This window comes from Alternaria dauci, chromosome 6 (assembly GCF_042100115.1).
Source record: "Alternaria dauci strain A2016 chromosome 6, whole genome shotgun sequence".
NCBI lineage: Eukaryota > Fungi > Ascomycota > Dothideomycetes > Pleosporales > Pleosporaceae > Alternaria > Alternaria dauci.
Window position 1 is genome coordinate 61,935 of NC_091277.1, and position 22,631 is coordinate 84,565.

Here is a 22,631-nt window from a genome sequence, read left to right on the forward strand (position 1 = left end):
AGAACGAGAGTTCTGTGTGCGCATCTGTTTTTCTTACTCGACTTTGATTGGCACTGGGTGCCAAAACAGTGCATTTGGTGGCGCAAAGCTGAAAACTAGCACTGCCTCCACAACCTCGACCCTGAATCGCCTCATTTTTGAGAGCAAATGCGCATGACGCCGAGCGGTGGTCACTCATGTTTGAAACGCACTCCATACATACCTGTTGATGATTGTTGCTCAGGCGGGCTGATGCGTCGTGGAGCAATCTTTGTTGCATTGAGGCGACGTGAAGCCGCGGACTTGCTGTGTGCAGCCACAAGCGCTTCCAAGAAAAAGAAGGAATTGTGTGATGAAGGTTAGCCGAGATACGTATCCGGATCAACAACGGAAATAAACGTCCGAAACCCTGTGGCAAAGCAGATCCCAAGTCGTCTCAAGGCTGCACCATGTGATATTACCACCTGAGTTACGTTCTAGGCCTTCTTTCGCCATTGTCCTCGAGGCACCAGCTTTCGCATCAAACAGAACAATGCACGTCTGCCGCCTGTTTGACAGCAGGTGAGCTGATGCGCCCTGATCGGGCATGTTTCTGTGCACCATCTAAAAAGTAGTGCGTCCCAACCCAGCCGCATGCGCTGAATATTTATTCAGCTGACCGCCTCATCGTCATTATCCGTTCCACCGGGTTTCACGCATGTCCCCGCCCCGGGCAGTAAAATGCGTACGGGTCCCCGTAATTTCGATGCGACCTCATCATTTAGCGCCCGCCACTCAGTGATATTTTCATTGCCTTCACTTGAACCTCCAGTGGTCGTCTTCTCGTCACTAAAACCTTGGTGCTTTGCAAAGTACTTGATATACCATGTCCAAATGCATGTTGAGACGCGTGCGCGAGGATCGGAGTGTGACAGTCTACACGGAACATACAGACCGCATCCACCCTCAAGACCTTTCGGACGGTCTTGCGAGGAAAGTGGGGAAAGACAGGTTCCGCGTTTCCCTAAGAAAAAACATATACATCATCTACGTCAATGCAACAGAACACGAGAGTAGTAACGTAAGTGAAGTGCGTAACCCAAAAAATCCCGCTGATAGAAAGACAGAAACAAGATACGCAATCAGATGATGGGGATGAGCAGGCAAAGCATGCGATTGAACCACCAACATATCAGCAGAGACTGGCTGATTTCAAGATGGCGGAGAAGATATTATGCGCTCCCAGACTGCCGTATCAGTGAGCGCTGCTTTGCAGAGTGACAGCAAGAGGAGGAAGAACTGCGCATTCCGATCTGTAGCTACTGAGATTGAACAAATCGATCTGAGGCCTCAGATGTCGTAGATTCGCGGGTTTAGCTGCGCGCATAGGTGGCAGCAAGCAAGGAAAACAAATAGGGGGCGCCCTTGCTTAAGTGACGTGGCATGTCCGCCCGCGTTGACTTACTCGTTACTAAGTCTATCATGATTCGTGACCACTCTTTTGGCAGGATCACCCTAGTCAATCTAATTCTAGAGCAGAGCTTGGAGGCAATAACTATTATATCGCATCGTGGATGCCGAGATGTCTAAGACCACCTTTAATTTGATACAGATGCTGCTAATAAATATCTACCCATGATCCCCTTCCATCAACAGCACTGGGGTTGAGCGACGCAACTCCAACCCTCTCCCAGATGAGGCTGCCAGCAGGACTGCGAGATTGACTAATCACCAATACGTGGCTCCGCAGGCTCACTTGCTCTCCTTCGCCCTTGTCTCTTCCAATTATGACGCATCGAAGATTATTCACTTCAAAATCATCGTCGCCATCGAATTTGACGTAAACCAGCATATCCATCTGTGAAATGTGAATCCTCCTTGCTAACCCCCGAAAGGACACTATCTCATCCACGCCTGCAGATCCTATCGAGATGGTGAAGGGATTTTCAAAATCATTGGTAGCCCATTCAGTCTCTTTGAATCTCAATTGATCGGTTGTATCCAAGTACTTGATACTCCCTTCTTTCGAGAGCGACGACCAACTGGGCACATGGCAGCCCGATGGTTGCACAATGCGCTCCATGCGCTGCCAATCGCGTCGCCTCCAAAGTAACCCTCGTGCGAAATACGCCTCGAAGAGTCCGTGGGCCGCCTTCGTATTGAATGCTCTCGAAAGTCGTTTCTGTAAACCTAGTATTGCGACGGGCCGGTCTGCAGGTTCGGTGAAGGCCAAGCTTGAGTATCGCTCGTACAAGTCTTGTATCAGTAGTTGTCTGCCATCTTTGTAATGAGCTACGGCAGATGCCGGGAAGTTGGCATCACCCAGGAGGGCAACTTTGGAACTTTGATGAAGCATTAGTCGAGAACACCACGTGACTGACTGCGTCTGTTCGCTTCAGACAAACTTACTTTCTGAGACGGGTCAATGTTTCACAGTGTATGCCCGCTCCGCATTCCCAGTAGACCTGTATGGAAGTGAAGAATATCGTGCGACGAGACAGCGCTCTCTCCTGCAGCACCCAGCCCCGGTTGTTGAGCGGCGAAAGCTCAACGTCATTATGAAAGTCGTCAATATCTACGCAAGCGTATACCGTGCCTGATTTATCACTTTGAACTTTGACCACAGATCGTGGGTGGCGATCAGCAAGGAAACCTTGGAGTGATGATGTGGCTGAGCTGGCGCCGATAGTCAGGTATGCAGCGCTGAACACTTGTTCCATCTTGCCTGCTTCGCTTTGCCAATCAGATTCATCATCTTGAATGATGCACAGCGAGTCGATCCAGATGTAGTCCATTGAAAGACCTCGTGCCACAGTGACAGCGTCGCGAAATGTACGTGGCAGAGCGTCGAAGTGTATCCCTGCCTTACGTTCCGTAATATTGGACTTGTAGGTACAGAACCTTTCGTGCTTTTGCAGACGACCCCAGCAATGACTCAAAGCGGCGTATCGCGATGGTTCGATATCCACCGTGTCGACGAGGCGAAGTCGCTTGCCCACTTCTATGAGTCGAGTCGGCATAGTGAGTTCGGCGTCTTCCCGCTGACATTGGTCATGGTCTGAGTCACAAACTCGTATCCATTCCTTCAGTAGCGCAAAGAACTCGGGGGTATTCGGATTGAAAAGCTGTGGTAAACCCAATTGTCCAACTCCGGGAACTGGCGCTTCCGAGTCTACAGGGGTCAGTTAGGACGCTTGATGACGGCGGATAGAAAATCTCTCACCCAATGCGCGATATAGAGAAAGGAGATTTGGTCCATCTTTGACACCCACGTGAGAATCGTCGGCACGCAAATTGATTATTTCCTGTGATGTAAAGCCCTTACGGGTCAACGCATCGACCAAAATCCTGCAAAGATTGCAGGTTTTTGCCCTGTCTTTCAGTCCGACGGAATTGCAAACTCGACCGAACAGATCTACAGACGCACTTGAGTAAGAGTGATGGCAATTTGCTCCATGGACTTGGCTTAGTACTGGCTCCACTCGATTCCATCCTACAATATCGAAATATCCGGTAGCAAATTCATTGTCTGGGACGGACATCCAGTCGTCATTGAGTATGCTTGACTTCTGCGCAGGTGAGTTACTATCGTTCGCACACCGTAATACCACTAGTACTTACAGACTGCTAGTTGTCAGTGGATCCAACAGTCGCGACCGAAAACTTACCATCTGTTTTGAGGCGGCGTTAGTTCGTCAATGGAACTACATGAGCTGATGGGGGAGGATCACTGACATTCTGTGTCAGAGTTGATCAGTAATGCTCGAAAGGTTCATTGCTAGTAGCGAAGCTTACGTACTGCGGTTGCTGTATTAGTTCATCGTCTCTCAGTGTGTATTGGAACGGAGGTGAAGACAAACATACTTCATGATGATTGGAGGCTTGTGACGCCTGGCTGTTTTGGTTGCCGAGATGTTGATGGAAGGTTGGTTTGCGGATGTTCAAGCGAAACTCGAGCAGCTTCTCTGGGTTTGGAATATCTGGTGCTTCGGGAGTTGGGCTCTGTGTCGGTCCTGGAATCGAATCTTCCACTGGTGGCTGCATCGATTGTAGAGCAGGCTTGATGATAGGTCTTTGCTCAGGCACAGCAAGTTTGCCATCTTTTTCGTGGACTTCATTGCATTGGGCTTCGTTCCGCTGAGGTGCTCGTCTGTTAAGCTCGGCCTCAGGATACTGTAGTATTTCTTTGAGAGGTTCTAGATAGTCTTGCTCGATGGGCGTGCACCTCTGATAAATATCGGCAAAGCATTGATGCACCTTACTCGCACTCGCTCGACAATCATCTGCTACGTCATCATAATTCGCCGAGAATTTGACGACCAAGAGTCGGTGTCGCACGAGGTCGAGAAGGTCCTTGTAAGCTGAGTCGGGCTTGAAATGAGTATCCAGGGCGTCCATGACCGCCACGACGTATTCGTGGACTATGTATCTCCCATGCTCGCGTCTGTTTCCTCTTTGCCAGAAGTAGGGTGTGTTATCTCTGAAGACCGTGATACCACTAGGCCCATACACAAGCCACAAGAGGAGTTCAAACACAACACAGCCTAAAGACCAGATGTCGTATTGACGTGATCGCGCTTCGTTCGTATTGCGCTGCGCATCCATCTCTGGTGGCTCATATCGAGAGGTACCCGAGGGTGTCTGGGTAGGCATTCCTTGGCGGTTCCTTGTATTCGCTTCTTTCTCATGGAACGTGGCAAGACCCAAGTCTGCAATCTGCAGCGATCCTCCGTCTTTGTCTTCAGGGTCGAACCAAAGGATGTTCTCAGGTTTAAGATCCCCATGTCGACAGTTGCCAGCATGGAGTTCTTCCAGCGCAGCACAAATTTCTCTGAATTGATGGAGCTGCCAGAGGACATGTGGTTTGCTGCGAGCACGCGGGGAAAAGTTCTTCCAATAATCACCTAAATTACCTCCATCTGCCCAGGGAAACATCAAACATCTGTTTTGACCGATTTGATAGCCTGCGATTGGCTTGATGAGATGCGGTGATTTATATTGCCGCAGTTGTTTTAGATTTCTGACCTCCTTGTCGAAAAAAGCGGCACGGCTGTACTTGGGATCATCATCGCCCTCCTTGGTCTTCTTGACGGCAACTGTTATGGCTTCTATCTGGGGAGGTGTGTCGCGATTCCCCGATTCTCTGATAGGCCAGGGGAAAGTAGAGAGTTTTAGAGATGGATCGATGTGCTTGGCATGAACGACGACTTTGGTAACTTCCCCAAAATAGCCACTGCTTGCGGGTTGTTGTGCGACTTCCAGGAAAGGCAATCTTTGCACTGCGGCAAGTTGCAAATGGAATTTGCTAGTGCCAAAAACAGGAGCTGAATAACACCATTGGTCACTGACAAACAGGCGTCGTTCTTTTTGTTCCCATTGGGTCAATACTGAATATTGAACAAGAATGGGTGGATCCTGGACGCGTAATGTTCGTGCAATATTATCTTGGTCAAGTCTGATTGGTAATACAGAATCAACGAAGTTATTGTCTTGGAAGACTTTGAGTCGCTCTTCCAAAGCTTCGCTTTCCATCAACACGAGGATGAGGAATAATCGTGGCGCATCCCTTGAGACGAAAGTGATGAGCTCGGGCATATTCCTGAAAAACTTCGTAACACCAATGACGGACCGAATTTGCTCTTCCTGGGTAAAGTATCTTATCTTGTCTTCAGGTAGGAACTCTTGCCCATCCGAATTGGTGCAGAGAGCTGCACCGATCTCTTTTGCAAGCAACTTAATTGGGTTTGCTGACAGCGTGAGGCTTCCTATACTCAAGGTCAGCTATGGACAGCTGAACATTATTGGATGACAAAACGTACGGTATAAAACTTGCAGAGGCCCTGGCACACAATACTGGATCATGTTGACCAGACGGTCGACTATTGGCTGATGCATAGTGGTTCAGGATCAGACTTCAAGTTGGGCAAGTCTGTGCAGACTCGTCCTGAGGATTCAAACATCTTCCACATCTGGGTTTCCATGGTTCTTATCTCTGCCTCAAGGCGTGATGCAACGAGGCTGAAAATCAGGCGATCCATGCACGCCACACAAGGAGAAAATTTAATACTTCCTCTGTAGTTTTCTAGGTAGGGTGTCAATGCTTTCCCTGGTGTAGCGTGCATGCGCTGGGTTCCAAGTCAAGCCGCACATCATGTCATCTTCACAACGTACAGCGCCCGGCGGGTTTCTTGGTTGTGATTCGGCGCCACTGCGGGGTTGTGAAGCTACTTTGTCCTTAACTAGACGATTCTGGCGAAGGCAGGCGGGAACTGAATGTGGCTGCATGGAAGGCTCGGCCCTTAACGAGGCTAGCCAATCTCCACGCTCTGCGGTATTGCGCGTGCCGCGTGTGCGTCTCAAAGCGCAGCCCTTGACAGAAGGACCCCGAACAGGCATCAGCTAAAAGGCGGGCTGAAAAGTGTGACTAGACTGACCGGAATTCACAGCCCAAGTCATTGTTCCCTATGACGGTCAAACTTTGGGTATAGCAATGTGGCTATGGATGAAGGTGGAGGCCTCCTGCAATGACCTAAAACTGGTGGATTTTTCCACGACATTATGGTCCACTTCGAAGATGCCAGCCTCGATTCTCTCTTCTAGAAGCAGCGACGGCAAGAATGAAGACGGCGTTCGCGATAAATGTCTTGATGGGCTGGCTGAACTTCCTTATCATGAGCGTCTGACTCGCTTTCTGCGGGGTGCCGCAAAGCACTCAGTGGCGGGCGGCATCTCCGTCATCGACTTCCGGCCTTTGTACACCGTTACACTCCACGATTTACAGCGACAGCTCGCGCAAGAGATTCAGAAAGTCGAAGGAGAAAATGTTACAGATGAACAGTTGAGTCGGATGCGAAGGACCTTGCACGAGTATAGTACGTCATCATCAGCCACTAGCAGCACTAGCTTGCTTACCTAATACACCACCCAGCCAACGCACTCCGTGACTTCGAGTTCATTCACGGCAACCGCTGGTCTACTCGATTCGTAAAAGACATTGCTGCCTCTCGGATCGACAACGGTAGCGGCTCGAAGCTTCAGGGCGCATTGATTTCGGAGCTCAGCCTCACCGTTGCGAGCACCCATCGCAGCCTCTTCCGCGATGCCGATCTCCTCGGCTCTTTCAACCCGAAGCTCATGGAACACAGCAACGCGCTTGGACAAAGTCTAGGCACGACCCGCGCGAATGCTTTCGCGAGTGAGCAGCGAAGAGAACAATTTTCTTTAGCGTGCAAACGATTTGCTTTTGCGTTTGTTGGCGGTTTGATCATTGTTGTCCCGATGCTGATATTGCTTGTGGGAGATGCGAAGCCGAAGACGCTGGCGGTCATTCCGACATCTATACTTTTGTTCGCGGTTGGTGTTGCGCTTTTTGCGAAAACGGATCCAGTCAACTTACTAGCTGCGACGGCAGCGTATGCGGCGGTCTTAACAGCATTAATAAAGCCTAGCTAGTAGATACTTCTGAAATACAAAGAGCTAATGACAATAATAGAATAGATGTATCTCGATTGGATCTACAGAACACATTCATGACTACAACTGTATACCGAAGCGCTATACCAACCTGCTCAATATTCTTGAACGTCCTTCGAAAGCATGGTTTCTCGCCAATCTCAATGGCTTGGAGAGCTGCGCTGCCTAGTGAGGCGGTGTTATATGTACTGCGCATAACCACAACACCAACAGCCCGACCCTCTAAACGACAATCCGCTGCCCAATCCTCCACCGACACATAACGCAGCTCTTCTCCTGGCACTCCCGCTAGACATTACCAACTATTCTTCCGAACCCTACTCATCCCCAGCCACTCAACCGCAGAGTGCACCTCCGGCCCAAACGCATACCACCACCACTTGACATCACCCATAACCTCCCTCTGCGCGACAGTCCTCTGCCCAAGGAACTTGACAAGAGAACTTCGACAAGGACTCAGCATACTGAACGTGTTGAGTTCATACGGAAGAAGCGCTGTTTCCGCGTATATCTGCCGGCAGACGAAGAGCAGACTCAAGTACTTCTGGAACGTATGCGGAAAGCGGAGTTCAGAGTGCCGGAGTAATTCGATATCGCGGCCATAGTCGAGGACAAGGGACCAAATCATGTTGCGCAGTTCGGCTGGGAGACGTAGAAGTGGTGAGGCGGTTGTGTTGCATCGAGAACTAGGGTTTCTTGTCAGAGTCGCCGTTTCTTGAACTCGTTCGTGGTGTGGTGGCTCTAACTCACATCTCGTCCTGCGTGTGGATCACGTGAGGAGGTGCAAAGCCCGGTTCGGTGCTTCTCCGGTTCGACATACTGGAGTCACAATGGTTCGGCAAGAATGGGCGACTGGGGAAAAGAGATTGGAAGTTTTGTGCACGGATGTGGAAGGGATTTATGTGAGGTAGGTGCGCCACACCTGCGTTAAGGGGGAGGTGAAGGTGGCTGGTGCCCATTTTCCGATTTCGGGAAGGAAACCCGATGCCGAATTTTTGCAGCGTAAGACCACCTGGCAGTTTCGCCGGCGATCTTACATCAGTGTCACGTTGATGATCGCTAATGGTTTGAGAAGAAGGCAGTTTGTGAGAACTCTGTTCCGTAGTACATCTGTATCCTGGTCATCAACTAGAGGCCAACTCTAACCACACGCTCAACTTCCATTTCATCTTCCCCAAGCCAGGTCTCCATCCATTCCATGGTTCTATTAAGTATATTTCTGGAAACAAGCCTAGAGCTTCGCCTTATGACGAAAGAACCTCCCGGCCATATAGACCCACCGTGGCCTATCACAATCACCTCGTATATACATCGTGTGTCTGGATATCAATTGCTCTGTCTAGTCTTCGCTTCTAAGATATGGCTTGACTCGATCAAAGAACTTCATCTTTTCTCGAATCGGCACGCACAGTAGCGCAGTCTCGGCGTAGGTCTGTCGGCAGACAAAGAGCAGATTGATTGGCCACACGGGCGGGTCTATCTTCGCTAATTTGAGCAACGGGAAAAGGTAAATGTGCTCGTGGTCGAGAGCGAGCGCAAAGATCTGGTTGCGTATCTCGGCTGGGAGGCGCAGGAGCGGCGATGTGCTATTGCGCTGTGACCTGACGGTTTCCGTTAGCTGCTGCTTCTCACGCTTCTAGGGGATACTCTACATCTGTGTGCGAGATCTTGTTGCGCGGGCAGCTCGGAGCGCGCCGAGGGTCTTCGTCTTGTTCGTAGTTTTTGTCGCCTTGGGCATGGTGTTTCTGGTAATACTAATTGATAGAGTTGTAGTGTTTGATGGAATGATAGTAGTAGGATGAGTAGTAGTAATTGATCTAGTAGTAGCAGTCGATTCAGTGATAATGGTTGATAGAGCGGTGGTGATTGATCAAGTGGTAGTGGTCAATTGAGTGGTAGAGGAACTGACATAAACGTGCGTTGAATATTAAGTAGGAAAACAACGGGAATAAGAACTCTTCGTGTCCAGGTCAGTGCGCTGCATGTGAGTTCTAGTGAATCTAGCTGAAAACCTTTATCGGTACTTGTATACGAAAGCGCTACGCGCCAAAAGTGGGGCGGGATGTCGGGTCCCGGAGTGGATTCGGGGTTGAGAAGGAGAAGGCTTCGAGACCTAGGAGCTAGCAAAACAGTACTAGTGTAGAGATGAACGTATTCCGTTAACTTTAATAGTATCCGTTAGTATCTGAACCTTCAGTTATTGAACTTCATTATGGATAGCATACATTTGAGCGCGCGGATGCGATGCTATCACTGCCTTGGCTAGAATCTCGAAAAGCCTCCAACACCGAGTTCCTTCCCGCTTATGAGCTACCTTTCAACGCCCACTCGTAGACTCCGTAAGCATAACTATTCCGCAGCTTTTCGAGCCACTCCGTGGCTGTGTGCTTGTTATAATTAACACCCCATGATTTTGCTACAGCCAAACTTCCCAGAGCGTGCATCTGTTCCTGGCTTCGCTCAGCCAGGAACTCAGCAACTTTGTTTACCATCGGGCGGCTTAATGTAGAGAACACAAACGTGTTTGAGCTATATGGAAGTAGTGCGGTCGCGGAGTGTATTTGACGGCAGACCAACATGAGGCCAAATGAAGGCCACCACGAACTATACCATGGCTCGATGTAGATTTCTTGGCCACTAAGTACATGGATCCAGATCATGTTTCTCAGCTCGGCAGGCAGGCATAGAAGTGGTGAGTCTGTGGCGTTACGTAGCGAGCTATCGTTTTCGGTCAGTCATTATCCTTTCGACTTATTGGTTTCTACTTTACACTTGAGTGCGTGATCTCGTTGCTCGGGGTGGACCTGTAAAAGCAACAGCGCGCTTTGAAGGATTCTTTGGGTTCGTCATGCCAAAACTCCAGTTGGTACTCATCAAAAGTCGTTTCCTCGTAGGAAGTGGGTGCTGTCGTGTTAGATATCCTTTGCACTAACGTGGTCTGCGACGCGAACGGGCAGGTGACTGAGAAAAGCCAGCAACGCCATCCACTGGGAGAGTCACCGGATCAAATCAGTATAAACAGAAATTCGTTCAACATGATGCTAGATCTTTCCTATCAGGTGCTGTTCTACTGGGCGTTACTTGCATTTGGTCTGAGAATTGGAATCCCTGTACTGCTACCCTGTGACTGCCTTTTACATGCAGACATTTTGAGCTTGTCTCTAGAGGTACAGAGGCGATATCTGGTATGCAAGAAGACTGTGGGTATAAAATTAACGTAAGAGGATGAGAAAGGAGCGACAAGTGTTGCGGAAGTGTGTTAAAATAATCACATTCGTAGAAACCAAAGTTTTGGTCACTAAGACAAGCGAGCAAGAAAACAAAAAAGCAGATGTTCTACTATGATAAACTTTTCAGATATTTCCCGAAATCGACCGTAGTTTCCCCATAGCTATGGGCAATGTGTGCAAGCCATCGATATCTTTTCCTCATGCCAGTCGAACTCCAATGGTCGAGGGAACCCCATCGATGGGCTACACACATAATCACGAAGCCTCTCTCTCCAAACCAGCGCCGTGCGAAACCGGCTGTTATCGATCCTCACCTTCCTTAACACCCCCATCTGAGCCTCGGTCCGCTTTTCGAGAAATGTCTTGATGACACATACAGATTGGTCAGTCCAAAAGACGAATTCGTTGAGCTTGTACGGCAAGAGGTAGGTCTCCGCGTGGACTTGACGACAGACTCGGTGTATGCCCACGGATAGTATGTTTTTATCTTGCCAATCGCATTTATCATGGAACATCAGGATGCTTCCGATGCGAAGAACGAGGGTGTAGATTATATTTCGAATTTCGGGGGGAAGACGGAGCAGAGGCGATGATGTAGCATTGCACTGGGCGATTTCGATTGGCCACTCGTCACTGATGAACGAGTTAGTTACAATAATTCCGCTTAGACACAATGTTCGACTGACGTGGAAGTGGATGAGGTGTCCCGTCTTGCTTCTCGAGCTCTGTCCCTGGGACCCTTGGTCTTCTTGCTACCTCGACATTTGGGTAGCTTTGGCATGTTGGCTGTATCGGAGGTGTTGGATGGTGAGGCTCTGTCGACAGGAGCTGTAAGGATGAGGTTGAGTGGACGAAGTGTGCGAAGCGTTAGGTATATATACTAGGTTAGCATCTTAGCGTGCGACAGGTAAAGGCCAAACGGGTGATGTTGAAAAAAAGATAGCGCGGCCATGTGAGAGGCCTGAGTGCTCGACACTAGGTATGAGTGGACATTGGCCAGGTAAGAGTACAGTGAGTGGTCCAGAGGATGTGGCGCGCTGAGATGAGCGACCGACATTGATTCTTCGACCTACCATCACGCCTTGGTTAACCTGTGAATCTCCTCAAAGTAAAACTTCAGATCATCCGGCTTTACAAAAGGCGTGATACCGTGACCGAGGTTCGCAATCCACCCCTGCTTGCCACCACCAAACCCAGCGACCATCTCTTCCACCACCTTTGTAATCGACTCCCTCGTACCGTAAAGGACGCCCGGATCCGCGTTTCCCTGCAGCACCTTGCCCTTTGCTTGCGCAACCCTGTATGCCTCGGCCGGCGCATGCAGCCAGTCAAGACCGATGGTGTTGTATTTGGTGTCGCAAAGATCGTCCAGCGCATACCACGCTCCCTTGGCGAACACGGTCATAGGAACAGGCTCAAGGCCCTTTGATTGCAGACGCGCAGGCAGGTTATCCGCGATATGATTCAGGTACGGCAGCGCAAACGTCTTGAAGCAAGACGGCGAGAGCTCGCCCGCCCAGGAATCAAAGACTTGGATCATCTAAAGCTGTCAGCACACAAACTTCGGTCCGGCTTCGGTCCAACACAACAACATACCTGTGCTCCGGCCTGCACCTGGAGAGCGAGGTACTCGACGCAGAGCTCGGCAATCTTCTGCAGCAGCGCCTTAGTCTCCTCGGGGTACTTGTAGATCCACGTCTTGGTCTGGATAAACATTTTGCTGCCACCGCCCTCGACCATGTAGCACAGCAGCGTCCAGGGCGCGCCGCAGAAGCCAATCAGCGGCACCCGGCCCGCCAGCTTCTGCCTCGTCATGGTAATGGCCTTGTAGACATAGTCGAGCGACTCGGCCACATCGACCTTGCGCTCGAGCACCTCCTTGTACTGCTTGTCCTCTGGCGTCTGCAGCGGGTCCGGGAAATGCGGGCCCTTTTTGTCCACCATGATGACTTCCATGCCCATGGCCTGCGGAATCACGAGGATGTCGGAGAAGATGATGGCCGCGTCGATGAGGCCGGCGTAGCGCTCGATGGGCTGGAGGGTGAGGGTCGAGGCAATCTCGGGGCTGCGGCAGCACTCGAAGAAGTCGTTCTTGCCTTTTGCTTCGTGGTATTCGGGGAGGTAGCGGCCGGCTGTATATGATCAACATGTCGTAGGCATGTTATATAGAGCATGCCTACCTTGCCGCATCACCCATATCGGCGGGCGCTCGACTTTTTCGCCTGCAGAGGGTCAATTCGGACTGTTTGTAGCTGTAGCAGAGAAGGACCAATCACCTCTTGCTGTGCGCAGAATGAGATCATTCTTCATGGGCTCGAATTGGGGCGCCATTTTGGGTATGGGTGAATGTTTTGTGCATGTCAGCGGCGTCGTAACTTTGTGGTTCCGGATACCCCGCGCGTGCAGCTTCCGCGCTAACGCCATCGGGACGCGTTCCTGGCTCCCCTCCATCGCGCTTGACCCACATCTCTCTACGCCAACTCTGTTCCGAGAATGCTTTTCAGACATGTCCGCTCTCGCACATGTCGAGACTTGGCGTGCCGATGCAACCCACAGCAGCTGAGCCGCAGGGCCTACAACACAGCTTCACGTCCAGGCCTCCAATTACGAAGCTTGACGGGACCCATCGCGAAACCACGTGCCACACATGACATTGGTCGGACAGGTCTTACACTGTCACACTACCGCGGCGCGAAGAGGACGTCAGCAGTCGCTCTCGACCAACTCTTCCAGGGGCTTATAGATGCCGAGCCACTGCCGCCGCAAGATGATGCCGAACCCGAATATCCTCCGCTGTTGCAGCAAGTGCGCAACAACATGCTCAAGTTCAGTCACTGCGTGCTAGTCACGCGCGTAGGCGGCTTTTACGAGGTACGCAGGGAAGTCCCTACCTCAGTCTAATGCTAAAGTACTGTCTAGCTATACTTTGAGCACGCAGACGAATTTGCGCCGTTGTTGAACATCAAAAAGACCAAGCGGAAAGTGTCAAAAGCCAGCAAGAAGCCTCGCATTTCCATGGTGCGTAGTGACTGCATGTCGAAATTCATCCCACAAGCTGATTATATCAGGCTGGCTTCCCTGCCTACCAACTAGACAGATACCTAAAAATACTGGTCCAGGATCTCAACAAGCATGTCGCCATCAGTGACGAATATCCCACCGATGCATCCACAAGAGCAAAAGGCGATCCGCTGTTTACACGTAAAGTGTCGCGCATCGTAACACCAGGCACCCTGATCGACGAGCATTTCATGGATCCCTGGGAAAACAACTATCTCCTGAGCATACACGTCAGCCCTGAGATACTCACAGAAGAAAGGGCCGTAAGGCAGAGTCCCGGCAGCTCCAATGTGCCATCCGTTCTCAACCTTCCGCGAACCGAAGTCGGCCTGGCGTGGATTGATATCTCAAGCGGCGACTTTCTCACACAAAGCACGGACATTGCGTCGTTGTCGTCAGCAGTAGCCCGTATTAAGCCCCGAGAGATTGTGCTCGACAGTGTCTTCCAAGAGCAGGACCATTCGCAAATCGTCTCTATTTTGCGGGAGGACGGACACACTGTCACGTTTCAAGACCCATCGGAGACGCCACTCACCGTCAAGGACTGGATGTCCATGTTGGAAGATGTAGTGGACGACTATGACATGGCCGAGTTCACTCCGGGTGAAGTCGCTGCGGGAGGATCGCTGTTGCATTACGTCAGGCACCAATTGCTTGGTTCGCAGACTCGGCTTCGTGCGCCAGTGCGACATCAGGCTGAAGAGCATATGAGCATCGACAAGAGCAGTCTACGGGCACTGGAGATCCGGACTACCATCCGGGAGGGCACTTACGAAGGAAGCTTGCTGCATGCGCTGAAGAAGACAGTTACAAAAAGTGGCACGAGACTGCTTACGCAGCGCCTGTGTAAGTGAGTTTTCATCTGACGATATCGCGTTGCTAACGTGCCCAAGCTGCGCCGTCAATGTCACTTTCCACCATCAACGACAGACTGGATCTCGTCGAGGAAATGATACAGTACCCGCAACTTCGCCAAGACATCACGTCGCTCCTGGAACAAACCTTTGATACCCTGCGCTTAGTCACAAAGTTCACTTACGGCCGCGGCGACGCTGACGATCTCATGGAGTTGTCAAAAACCATTCTTACCACCTCCCATCTTGTGGACATACTGCACGAGCATGTAAAATCTAGGATTTCAATACCTGTCGATCCAACATCAGCGGCATCAGAGTACCGGAAAAGGCAGTGCATAGCCATGCTAGAACGTCGATTCGATCTAGCGCAACCGCTCGAACTTGCGAACCGCATACAGCAAGCCATTGATGAAGAAGGCTTGTCAGAGTACCACCGCATAGAAAACGAAGAAGCCGAGGGGATGGCAGATCTGGCTCAAGATGTGGTTAGCCGAGAAGCCGGTGAAGAAGATCTGAAGGAATTGCCACAGCGCATCCAGCCAAAGCCCAAGATAATCACCGGGAGCTTCAAGCTCGCAACTGACGGACGAGAAGACGTACACATCATGAAACGCAACGCCAGCCCAATGCTCGCGCGTCTCCATAAGAGCCTGGATAAAATGGTAAAAGAAAAGAGCCAACTAGAAGAAGAAATGCGCGAGCAGATGAAAACAGACAGCCTCGTACTAAAATGGACACCGAACCTCGCACACGTTGCCCACGTCAAAGGCAAAGACGCCGCCCGCACCACCGACTTCTACCCCCGCAGCCTGTCCTCCAGCAAAACCACACGCTCCTTCCAAATCCCCGAATGGACAACGCTCGGCGCGCAAATGGACGAAACACGTTTCCGGATCCGCACCGAAGAACAACGCGTGCTGACCTCCCTCCGCGAAGCCGTCGTCAAGAACCTAGTCAAACTCCGGCGCAACGCCGCCATCCTCGACGACCTAGACGTCGCATGCGCCTTCGCCGTACTCGCCATCGAAAAAGACTTTGTGCGGCCGATGCTCACCGCGGAACCAATGCACAATATCGTCGGCGGCCGTCATCCCGTCGTAGAAGCCAGTCTGCTCTCCCAAGGCCGCAGTTTCACTCCCAACGACTGCGCGCTCGGCCCACAGTCACGCATCCATCTCATCACCGGGCCCAACATGGCCGGTAAATCAACGTATCTGCGCCAAAACGCACTAATATCTATCCTCGCACAGACCGGCTCCTTTGTCCCCGCTACATACGCTGAAATCGGACTCGTCGATAAAATCTTTTCGCGCGTGGGATCCGCAGATAATCTGTACCAAGACCAATCTACCTTTATGGTCGAAATGCTAGAAACAGCTCAGATACTCAAACAAGCCACCCCCCGCTCTTTTGTCATCATGGACGAGGTAGGCCGTGGTACGACGCCGGAAGATGGTGTTGCGGTTGGCTTCGCGTGCTTGCACCAGTTGTATCATGTGAATAGGAGTCGGGTGCTGTTCGCGACGCATTTCCATAGGCTGGCGGATATGACGGCGGGAGAGGGGTGGGGCGAGTTGGAGTGTTGGTGTAATGATGTTGTGGAGGAGGGGGATGGGAGTGGAAGGTGGGCGTATGTGCATCGGTTGAGGAAAGGGGTGAATAGGGAGAGTCATGCGTTGAAGGTGGCGAGGGTGGCGGGGATGCCGGAGGGGGCGATTGAGGTTGCAAAGGGGGTTTTGGAGGAGTTGAAGGGAAAGTCGTAGGGGAGATGGTGGTGGAGGGAGGGTTTGGGTGGATGATGTGGATGGGTTCTGGGATGGCGGTTGGGGGCTTCTTTGTATGGAAGTGTCGTAGACCAAGGCGAATTCCCTACTCAGCACTATACTGCGTCTTCTCATCACATACATGTCTGTCTCGCACAGTGAAGCATCAACGTGATATCATCCCGTGCTGCAGCCTCACTCGTATGTGAGAGATCCATCGTTATGGTACGACTATACACTGCTTCGCCTGGAGGCCTGGAACACCAATGCCGCAATCCTCTTTGTCGCACTTCACCTCTGTTGATACTCGAATCGGGTGTAGCGTCCACACAGTTACCTTGGTGTTTGCCAGGCATCGTGAAATTGCAGGCCGCAGATACCTAGAAACAAGGTTGATACCGTGACTTGCTTCAGCTACAGGTCTGTGGTTGAACTTGCTATGGTCGTTCTCGTGGAGCTATGCAATGCATGATGCCGGTAACAAGTATCAGATGCAAGCCGCAGCCAAATCACGCGTATCCATCATACTCGGCATCACCAATACATCTGCATCCTTGCGTGCAAAAACAACTGTGATGGCACCAAACAACAGACTACGCCACAATCACATCTACATACACCGCAATGCTCCGCCCCCCTCTAACTTCTTCGACTATCTCGCACGAAGCCTACGGGGCACGCGTCAACAACGCTATCCGATGTAACAGGACCATCTCGTGACGGCATGCGCCATGCGTTTCAGCGCTGCATCGGGGTTAAAGAGAGCCGTGCGTCGCACAGATATCCCGTATCTGGCAAAGATCAGTACGCATCGCAATCTATCGCTATTTGCGTCACGCGGGAAACGGGTCGCACGAACGTGGCTGTGCAGGAAACGAGATATTCATAGCGCTGCGAGTATGCGCGGTGATGGAAAAGGGATGCCGTGGGTGGGAGACAGATAGATATATGTTTGTTGTTGGAGGAGGAAAGAGGAGAGGAAAGTTGTGAGACTGGTGGTGTTCAGATTACTGTACCTACCCTTTCTATCTTACCCCACATTTACCCGCTTCGCTCTATCTTTGCTCGTTGGGAAGGTGTGAACTGTTACATTCTCCATCCTCACCATACCATACCATCTTAACTCCTCGCTCCTCCGGCTACCCATATCTAAACTCCACTGAATAAGTGCGCTTCACATACGTCACAAGGAAAAGCCAACTCGAAAGCGCGACAAAATCATGGGTGGCGCGCCAGTTACCCCACCATCGTCATCGTCACAAGATGCCCCACCTTTGCTACCGCGATACATAAGTCCGAGCATCACGCTTCAGCGGCCTCTTTCGAGGCGCGGAAAAGGACCGGGACTGGTGCTTGTGTTGGATCACTATGCGGCGAGGGAAGCGAAAGAGGGGTGTTTAGATCCACCGCCGCTGCAGAAATGGGCAGAGGAGGGGTTTGCGGTTGTGCAGGTATGTTTTGAGTCTTGATGTGTGACGATGAAAAATGCGTCCCTGGGATCGAATCTAATTTGAGGAATGCGAGACATTGGTGTATATACTAACGCTGATAATCAACAGCTGCTTGTCCCGGGCAAAGTCGAAGACGGTGGCGAATTCCCTCTTCAAAAAGCGCTCGAGGTGTTGAGGGACTGCGATAGATGCGAGTTCAACAAGGGGATTGGACTGATATGTTTGTCAACTCCGTGTAAAGCAACGAGAATATGCCTGCGGTATACTGATCATATCCTGCAGCATACCTATCAAGAACTCCATACTATGTCCAACAAGCTGCCGGCAGCACTCCAGAGATCAAAGCTCTTGTCTCTTACGGCGGTGGAAAGTTCACCACCATTGGCTCAACACCACTTCCGCCCCAACTGATACACATAGCGGGACTACCGGACGCTCGTCGTGAGTCGTTCTCAGTGGTCCCAGAACTACCTTCGGAAACTATTACACCAGTCCCGGAGAACATCTTCAAGTCGTACCGATATGAAGAGGCAAAGAAAGAGTCCGGATGGGTCCTTCCAAGCGACGAGAATTACCACAAGCGAAGCGCAGGGATCGCGCACACAAGAAGCCTGACCTTTCTCAAGCCGCTGCTTGGTGGACCGTTCTTTGATCTCGAGGCGGTGTGGGAAGAGCACACGAAATTCGAGTTTGGGGAGAGGGATGTCGCGAAAACAATGGCTACGATGGTGGCTCAACCGTATGTCAATCACATACCGACTATGACGTACGTACCCATCCAGCATGATGCTTGAGCGTCGATGCCGCGTGCGAATACGATATACTAATGAGCTGGCAGCGGAGGGGTAGGTCAAGAGCGACTCACAGCCTTCTACACCCACCACTTCGTCTTCAGCAACCCACCCGATACAGCCCTCTCGCTTGTCTCACGCACAGTAGGTATCGACCGCGTGATCGACGAATTCATCTTCACCCTAACACATACCAAAGAGGTGCCCTGGCTCCTTCCCGGTATCCCTCCCACCGGCAAGCCTCTCGCTATTCCTTTTACTAGCGTCGTTGCCATGCGCGGTGATCGATTGTGTCATGAGCATATCAGCTGGGATCATGCGACGGCGCTTAAACAGCTGGGGTTGTTGCCGGAGTACGTTCCGTTTCCATACGAAATTGAGGGGCAGACGAAGCCGGAGGGGAAGAGGTACGAGGTGAAGTTGCCGGTTGTGGGGATGGAGGGAAGTAGAAAGTTGGTGGACGAGAGTTGTGAGGAGAGTAATGGATTGATGAGTGGTGGATGGCGGGTGGTTGACGATGTCTGACTTTGATACGGCAGACAGAAACTCCCGGTTTCATCGGACGAACGTAGAAGTAGTTGGCGTGGATAGCGCAGATCAATACTATTCTTGGTGTCGCAACTAGTACTAGCGTCCCGGTAGTGCTTGCTGCGTCGTGCGAACATCATCCCGAAAAGGTCCCGCCGTCCCCCATCAGCCAAAGATTCTTCCAGAAGTTCACCAGTAAGGCGCACACTCATTCTCGTTGGCTCGCTAGCCGCCGCCATGCCACTTCGCAAGCCCCATACTAAATCGCGTAATGGCTGCTTGCCGTGCAAAAAACGACATATTAAGGTCTGTGCTAGCCACTCCCCTGCGCAGCTACAATGCTTGCTGACAACGCGATAACAGTGCGGAGAAGAGACACCCGTATGCCAGAACTGCATCTTTCGACGGGTAGAGTGCGCGTATGGATCAACTGCTAAGCCCAGTCGCCATGATGCCTCCAGAGCTCCAAGTTCGGAAGTTACCGGATCCCCAAGCTGCTCGCCGCATGGAGAGCCACCAAGGCTCCCAGGGGCGCTTTCCGCACAAGATCAGGCATCACAGGCAATAATTGGTGTTTCCAGACAGCAAGAACTGCAGCTGATGGTCTACTTCATCAACAACACAAGTCGAACGTTGGCGCATGATGCAGCAGAGCTCCTCATCTGGACGGAAGCCATCCCAGACGAAGCCGTACAATATCACTTCATAATGGACGGTCTCTTAGCGATGGCATCGCTTCATTTCGCATACTGCCACCCGGACTCGCGTAGGCAATACACCGAATTTGCGATACGCTACCAAAACGTGGGGTTGCAAAAGTACAACGATACGCTTGGGCACATCAACGAAACAAACTGTACCGCCCTTTTTGCTTTTTCTATCCTTGTTAATCTCATGGCCATTGCCTTGCCAAACGCGAATCCGGATTCGGCATACGCGGCGCATACAGAAAGCTTGATGACCATGCTTGAACTTGTTCGCGGCATAGGAATCATACACTCGACGGCTGTTCCCATTCTCAGAACTGGAAAACTTGCATCGTTCTTCCGCGCGATGCCCAGTGGGCCAATGGCGACTCAACAGCTCGACGATGAGACAGAAACTGCACTGGAGATGCTTCGCCAACAAGCAAACAGTCTTGCAGAATCCGGTTCCATCGACGAGGAGCGCCATACTGTCTACTCTGCAGGAATCTCGAGCCTAGAGGTGGTTTTTGGATGTGCAGTGCAGTCAAGTCATTCTGGCCCAATTCTTGGCTGGCCTACGTTCGTCTGGCCTGAAGAACGCCGCAGCGAGCTCATGAGATTGATTCAGCATGGCGACATCATGGCACGGCTGATCTTTATGCACTATGGAGTATTGTTGCTTCATACACGACACCAATGGTGGGGCAGACGCACCGGAATCAGTCTTATTGAGGACCTGGCAATCTCAGTGAGCGCTGCCGGGCCCGATTGGGCTGCATTGACAAAATGGCCAAGAGACGTTGCAAGGCGAACCGAGGACGGACTCTGACCGTAAAATGGAATACGAGACAAATCATTGACGTCGGGGTCGATTACAGGGCTCTTTAATGACATGATTCTACTCGAAACGGCCTTATGGGGTGTAAAATGACTACTTCCGAGATCTAGTACCTTTGCCTACCCAGGAGCGTCCATCAACGTCCACTCAACTCAATGCAAGGAATAAACCGATACCATCCGCCGCACCGCTTTCCCCCGACCATTGCTCAGCAGCGCTGTGATTTCACTTGGATGATACCAGTTCATCCAAGTCATCGTAGCAAACATGAGTACAGCATCGAACACGTAGAGAAAGACCTCATGCGAAATCAGATACCCTGCGTTACCCTGCGCATACTCGATGAGCCGGAAGATGCATCGCACGAGAATCAGCAAACTGGTCACGTAAAGCGCATAGAGCTGCCTTTCCCATGGCAAGGACTGCGCATAGAGTTTCGGTGTTGGCTGCTGGACAAGACGGGCGTGGAATAGGACTCCGGTGATGATGAAGAAACCGAAGAAAAGGAGCTGCACGACCAGACCGGCGATGATGATCTTTTCACCGGTGTGCACGGCCGAGATTGTGCCACTTGCCATTATACCTCCACCTGGATCGATGAGTTAGCTATCGCGTTGCATCGCACGCTGGAAATTGTTCGCACATACCGGCACCCTGCATCAAGAACGAGATGACATCTCCCGTCACGAACAGCTTCGTCAGCCATTTCTTGGAGATTATCGAATGTTTCTCGCCGTCGGTCACGAGGATGATTCGCCCAAGCATCATGTATACGGTCGCTGCGAACAATGCGGGCGCGACCAGAAGAAGGATGGTCTGGACCGAGTAAACGGCGACGGACCAGTTGGGAGTCTCTTGAGATGAGATGGCTCTCTACATCGCATACACATTAGCTTTCTGTTCATATGCACTAGGATTTTTGGAATACACACGCCAATGTATCCAATGACCTCAACTGCGTTGATTGGTCAGCCGGACTCTTCGCGTCGAATGTAGAGATTGGGGAATGCTTACAAACACCGCCAATGACGAAGGGAACCATGATCCACGTCCGGGTGCGCAACATCTGGTAGAAGTGCAATGCTGTGACGATGAAAAACAGGATGATGAACACGACGGCCGCCGCCAATGACGGGTCATAGCGAAAGAGCTTGAAGTCGACCGTTTGTTCGGCCATTGTAGTATCGCTATTGGGTAAGACGCCAGATAGCGAGAAAGGATACCTGCACAAGGTACAATTGCGGGGAATAGAAGAGGAGCAAAGTAGTGGTTTATTTGCGAGTATGTGATTCAAAAATACATAATCGATCTATCCTATATGTACAACGCTCCTCTGAGACTGCGTATTTGCGCAGGTACGTTTTTCGGCGGCGCAGCCATCTGGTACGAATTTTCCGAATGCGTATGCGTATTTCGGCAATGCGCGATGCCTAATAACGATGCGAAACTAGATCGTGCTGGGAGATCTGGACGAGCTGGGGATAAGGTTCGGGTCAGTTACCAGGTAGGGTAAGCTTGCTGGCAGGCCCCACTGCGTATGCGTATGCGTATGCGTATTGCTCACTTAGCGTATCTCGTAGCTGGAACTTGTTGAGCCATGACGACAGGGTTATACCCAACAAAGGGGCATGAAATGCTGTGTTTGGAAACTTAGAAACGCTCTTGGGTCTTCTAGAAGACGTCTAGTTGCGCAGCAACGGCCATTAGTCTGTGGCTCAGAAACGGTTCAACTGAGTGGCTTTGACCTTCGGAGCCTTTCATGCCCAGGTGGCGTTTCACTGATATCTGGTTCGTCTAAGTCAACGTGGTACCGTGGTTCTCGGCGTTGCATCCTGGCTCATGACCATCTTTCGGCGATGGCATAATTATTACTTTTTCGGGTTCGCGCTAATCACCGGAGTGTGATCGGGCTGTGCGTTAGGCTTGTGATTCGCCGAGAATGGAAATATCTTGTCTAGGTCTCTATGAGTGTGTAAAGTCGCTTCTTAGTCTCCTG

General features: G+C 51.2%; 7 protein-coding genes across 7 annotated transcripts; 4 read left to right on the forward strand and 3 right to left on the reverse strand.

Annotated features, from left to right (window-relative positions):
* Window positions 1-844: 844 nt before the first annotated feature.
* ACET3X_006381 (uncharacterized protein) lies at window positions 845-1,220 on the forward strand (the record flags this gene model as incomplete). The annotated part of the gene is made up of 2 exons (XM_069452624.1): window positions 845-1,039; window positions 1,086-1,220. The coding sequence occupies 2 exons, from the start codon at window positions 845-847 to the stop codon at window positions 1,218-1,220; spliced, it is 330 nt and encodes a 109-aa protein (XP_069305149.1).
* A 356-nt stretch (window positions 1,221-1,576) lies between these two features.
* Window positions 1,577-5,853, reverse strand: ACET3X_006382 (uncharacterized protein; the record flags this gene model as incomplete). Its single annotated transcript, XM_069452635.1, has 6 exons — window positions 1,577-2,300; window positions 2,368-3,130; window positions 3,182-3,278; window positions 3,823-5,524; window positions 5,588-5,723; window positions 5,778-5,853. 6 exons carry the CDS (start codon window positions 5,851-5,853, stop codon window positions 1,577-1,579), a joined length of 3,498 nt encoding a protein of 1,165 aa, XP_069305150.1.
* Window positions 5,854-6,532: 679 nt separating this feature from the next.
* On the forward strand, window positions 6,533-7,455 carry ACET3X_006383 (uncharacterized protein; the record flags this gene model as incomplete). Its single annotated transcript, XM_069452646.1, has 3 exons — window positions 6,533-6,830; window positions 6,887-7,153; window positions 7,451-7,455. The coding sequence occupies 3 exons, from the start codon at window positions 6,533-6,535 to the stop codon at window positions 7,453-7,455; spliced, it is 570 nt and encodes a 189-aa protein (XP_069305151.1).
* A 3,340-nt stretch (window positions 7,456-10,795) lies between these two features.
* Window positions 10,796-13,009, reverse strand: ACET3X_006384 (uncharacterized protein). The gene is made up of 5 exons (XM_069452657.1): window positions 12,938-13,009; window positions 12,842-12,883; window positions 12,258-12,793; window positions 11,348-12,201; window positions 10,796-11,294 (listed from the first exon to the last, which is right to left on the reverse strand). Exons 1-4 carry the CDS (start codon window positions 12,990-12,992, stop codon window positions 11,737-11,739), a joined length of 1,098 nt encoding a protein of 365 aa, XP_069305152.1. The 5' UTR covers window positions 12,993-13,009; the 3' UTR covers window positions 10,796-11,294; window positions 11,348-11,736.
* A 465-nt stretch (window positions 13,010-13,474) lies between these two features.
* Window positions 13,475-16,115, forward strand: ACET3X_006385 (uncharacterized protein; the record flags this gene model as incomplete). The annotated part of the gene is made up of 5 exons (XM_069452668.1): window positions 13,475-13,532; window positions 13,581-13,679; window positions 13,730-14,567; window positions 14,615-16,005; window positions 16,083-16,115. The coding sequence occupies exons 1-5, from the start codon at window positions 13,479-13,481 to the stop codon at window positions 16,113-16,115; spliced, it is 2,415 nt and encodes an 804-aa protein (XP_069305153.1). The 5' UTR covers window positions 13,475-13,478.
* Window positions 16,116-17,561: 1,446 nt separating this feature from the next.
* Window positions 17,562-19,108, forward strand: ACET3X_006386 (uncharacterized protein; the record flags this gene model as incomplete). Its single annotated transcript, XM_069452679.1, has 4 exons — window positions 17,562-17,792; window positions 17,901-18,012; window positions 18,075-18,558; window positions 18,631-19,108. The coding sequence occupies 4 exons, from the start codon at window positions 17,562-17,564 to the stop codon at window positions 19,106-19,108; spliced, it is 1,305 nt and encodes a 434-aa protein (XP_069305154.1).
* Window positions 19,109-20,787: 1,679 nt separating this feature from the next.
* On the reverse strand, window positions 20,788-21,812 carry ACET3X_006387 (uncharacterized protein; the record flags this gene model as incomplete). Its single annotated transcript, XM_069452690.1, has 3 exons — window positions 20,788-21,224; window positions 21,283-21,504; window positions 21,650-21,812. 3 exons carry the CDS (start codon window positions 21,810-21,812, stop codon window positions 20,788-20,790), a joined length of 822 nt encoding a protein of 273 aa, XP_069305155.1.
* Window positions 21,813-22,631: the final 819 nt, after the last annotated feature.